Source organism: Lactuca serriola, chromosome 2, assembly GCF_051521515.1.
Source record: "Lactuca serriola cultivar US96UC23 chromosome 2, Lser_US96UC23_V15, whole genome shotgun sequence".
In the NCBI taxonomy this organism is placed as follows: Eukaryota; Viridiplantae; Streptophyta; class Magnoliopsida; order Asterales; family Asteraceae; genus Lactuca; species Lactuca serriola.
Genome location: NC_136409.1, coordinates 42,348,633 through 42,352,500, shown reverse-complemented (window position 1 = coordinate 42,352,500; position 3,868 = coordinate 42,348,633). Strand labels below are relative to the sequence as shown.

General features: G+C 35.8%; 1 protein-coding gene across 1 annotated transcript; it reads right to left on the bottom strand.

The window, feature by feature from the left end:
• Positions 1-1,796: 1,796 nt before the first annotated feature.
• Positions 1,797-3,177, bottom strand: LOC145086193 (putative F-box protein PP2-B12). Its single transcript, XM_079023939.1, has 3 exons — positions 2,833-3,177; positions 2,557-2,675; positions 1,797-2,479 (listed from the first exon to the last, which is right to left on the bottom strand). Exons 1-3 carry the CDS (start codon positions 3,163-3,165, stop codon positions 1,996-1,998), a joined length of 936 nt encoding a protein of 311 aa, XP_078880065.1. The 5' UTR covers positions 3,166-3,177; the 3' UTR covers positions 1,797-1,995.
• Between the last annotated feature and the right edge of the window lie 691 nt (positions 3,178-3,868).

Here is a 3,868-nt window from a genome sequence, read left to right as displayed (position 1 = left end):
ATTACGAGTCATGATTTTATCAGCGTGAATGGTGTTCGTTTCAAAAGTGCACTCGATGACTTCATCATTACAGATAAAAACTTTTAGCAAAATCTTAGTGGAAGCAAGAACATACTCATGAAGAGGAGGTTGATGAGAAAGATCAAGAGCAAATAATTGATTAACACATTTGGTGATACCATTAGAATCAGTGGAGCAGTGAGTGTCAACTAAAGTTTGATTTATAAAATAAAAGCTCACAAATCTATTCTTAAAATTTCCTTTTAAACAGTCAGTTTTATAGAATGTTTGTTTAGTTTCAACAACAAAAGATTACATAGAATAACTATATTATGCACTGACGCTGATAAGCTTGATACACTGGCGCTGATAGTTGAGAAGACGCTAACGATGACAGATAGCTTGTATGAGTGTTTGACTCATCAGATCATAAGGTGTGACCTTATAGAAGCCGTGAAACTTTCTTTCGTCTCAGAGATGATAATTAATTCTTGTTTTATGTGGAGATGAAAATCACAAGACATGGAAACAAAGGTCGTGATAGATATTGAAAACTTGCAAATGTAAGCCGTTAACAAAAAAACACTCATATTGTGGTTTTCAATTTAAGCTAAAACTTGATGATGGTTACTCGGTCAACTTAAATTGTAAAAAGATCAACTCTAAGCCTTCTACGTATAATAAACTGAAAATCAATTGGTAAAAAAAGTCTCATTAAAATTCCCATGTTTTGTATGGAAGGCGGCTTTGGGTAGACTCCTAGCGGTTATGAAGCTCGAAAGCATGGGGCATTAAGGTGCTTTCAACTTTAAGTCCCTTATCTGGTATTGAACAGGAATCGGTGGATGACTTGCTAGTTAGATGATTGATGACAATTGATGTTAGAGACTAGATCCTAAAATAGTATGAAATTCAGGTCACCCAATTCGATAGTGCGACTGAATTCCTAAATTGTGCGGCTACATGGGGAACTTTCCAAGAAAAATGGTAAAAGTCACTGCAGTGTTCTATGCGCTCCTATGGTTCACTTGGAAGGCACGAAACGATAAGATTTTCAAGGTGATTAATACAAATTTTGCCAAGATTGATAACGAGGTCATTTTTGAGTTGTATTTTGGGTTCAAATATAGATTCTGGAATATGTGTGGTAGATAGATTGGCCGGAGTGTCCCTCCTTTTTGTTAATTTTTGTTAATTTTTGTTAAATTACTGCAATGTTACACTTTCTCAATGCTATCCTTGTACTATTGCTCACATGTAGTTACTTGCTAATCGCATGGTCTTTTAATATTATTTACCGATTTGCCATTTTTAAAAACAGATCGATTAGATGTTGACGTAGAAGAATTGATTAATATTTAATTTGGAAGAGTCAAATGAGAGACAAAATTAGTACCACATAAAAATTATGGATTGATTGATTAAAAGCTAATAAGGAAGAATTGATTGAAAGTTAATGTGGAAGAGTCAACCCTCAAATTAGTTAAAATTTGAAGCGGAAGAATCAACTCCCAAATTAATGATCTTATCTCATGTGTGGTGTATAACACCCCTGACCCCTCAATGTGTTTGTACTAATTGGTACGTCTCTTTTTCCCTTGAACAATCAGATCAGTCTTCCAATGTTTTGGGCCTGATTTCCAATATCGTCTTTAGCCGTTTAAAAAGAAACATGTTCTAATTTTTAAAATATAGTAATTTTTTTAATTAATAGTCAAGTCAACCACATTTCTTAGAGAAACCCTTTTATTGTTTTAACTTTACACCTTTCCTTCATGGCTAAATCATGACAGGCGTTTCTTGATTCTAGAAATATTTTAGAACTTTTATATTCAGAAAAATCCCAAACAATATTCAATACATTACAATTTCTAAATTAAAGCCATATCATATCGCTAAAAAAAATAAAAAAATAAAAAAAATCAGCTGTTTTCCTATAAACCATACTAACTGATTTCCAATTTCCAACACAACAACTACTTTCTTAATTCTTACTTACGACTTTTTAGGCCTAAACTCGATACCTTGAATAACAAGCCCAGTCTTCCAATTCCCTCCGTTCACCTCCGCCACACGCAGCTCCAGTTCCGCCGCATCACCACCGCCATTAAAGTATTCTCCGATCTCAATCTCAAACCACCCATCGTCTTTTTGTTTCGGACCATTCTCTTTAGAAGGGGGAGGCACAACATCCCAATTCGCGAATGCCCCTTTGCTAAATATCCCAATCCGCCTCCTTGATCGGAGTCCTCGCCTCCGCCCTGCTTCAGGGTCGAGATACACCAACCGGGTTTGACTCCGGTCGCCGTGAAAACCAATACACACCTCCACCGGTTGGTACTCAAACCCATAAGCTTTCGATGTTGTTTTGAACACAAGAAGAGCAACGTATGTTGTATCAGGGGAGAAGATTGAAGTATTGATTTTGCCGATGATTTCAAGTAAACTCACACTGATAAGTTCTGCTACCTCTTTGAATCTATAATTCGAGATTTGAGTTAAATTCAGAAAGATAACATTTTTAATTTACGATCTGTAAAAGGTATTAATTAATACCTTGATTCTGGTGTTTGTGTCCATATCCAACAATTTGGAGAATCGGAAGATGCAATTGACAGTTGTTTCGCGGCTAACATGTAACATTTCTTCCCGCTGCTTTTATCCAACCAGAAACTCTGTTGAAAATTAAATGAAAAGCAGAATTAGATCGAATCGACACAATCCGAAGCTTCATTCATGTTTCGAGATCTCAAAAACGAAATTCATTTTTTTTATTGGTAGAAAAATAACAGAAAGTGTGAAATCAGATAGGAAAGTTTTACGAAAGTATACCTTGCTTCCTTCCTCTATAATGATTGGATGATCACAGAGACGTAGATACACCTCCTTCTTCGATCCGACTGCACCACCGTCCGCCGTCTCCGTCAGGTACTCCGGCGGTGTGAAACTCTCCCAAACGCTATCCCACTGTGCCGCCGACCGGAAAACGGAATTGACGGTGGACAAACGGGAAACATCTCGAGGGCTGGTGAGTGCTAATGCTTCTGCTATGAAACCTTCCGGCAAAGACTCGAAAAAATCCTCCATATCTACTTTCAGTTGTGAAAAAACTTCAGAAATGAGTGGTTGTATAAATGTGGGTGTGTGGGGTATAAATGGAGACATTACGTCAATGAATGACGTGTTTAATTGTGGTTCATATCATATCAACAAAAAGTCAAAAACCAAAAGTTGTTACTTGTAATGTTATGTGGTGTCCAGCTGTCCTTTTTTTTTTTTCTTTTTTTTTTAATGGTCGGCAATTCTAGAAAAAAATTTACAAGTGGTATTTAAGGTTTTCAATTTTTCTTAAAATAGTCTTTACCAATTATTTTTTTTCAATGAATGGTCTTTATTATAAAGTAAACCTTGCATATAATAGTTATTTTATGGATGTCTGTAGGTTGATCTATTAAAATGAATTTTTTTTTAGATATGTATCATATCTTGCATTTTTTTTAAGGGCAGGCGTATATTAAAAAAAAGCTAGTCAGGGGCTAGGAGGTAGAAAATGTTCCAAGAATAAAACAAAACAAGGCAACATAGAAACAGAAAGGAAAAAAAGAGAACTACATCCAATAATAATACTCCAAGATGGGGTCGCAACACCACTCAATCCACCTTAGATTTTGTCCTTTTCGATTCCGCACATTGATCCATAAGTACGAATGTTCTTATACCTCATATGCCAGTACCGTTTTTGATATGGAGTTTGAGTTTAAGGCATGAGTATTACTATTTCTAAATCCCCAAATTACCCACAAGAAAACCAACATTATAGCTTCTTGAACCACCTTCAACCTTTGATGTCCTCCTAACAATTCTTTAC

What these genes read in the sequence shown, in the direction of transcription:
- LOC145086193 (XM_079023939.1), bottom strand. Translation starts at nt 3,165, where the DNA reads ATGTCTCCATTTATACCCCACACACCCACATTTATACAACCACTCATT. An exon ending in TTATAGAGGAAGGAAGCAAG is followed by an intron (nt 2,676 to 2,832) that starts GTATACTTTCGT and finishes AATTTTCAACAG; the next exon opens with AGTTTCTGGTTGGATAAAAG. An exon ending in ACACAAACACCAGAATCAAG is followed by an intron (nt 2,480 to 2,556) that starts GTATTAATTAAT and finishes CTCGAATTATAG; the next exon opens with ATTCAAAGAGGTAGCAGAAC.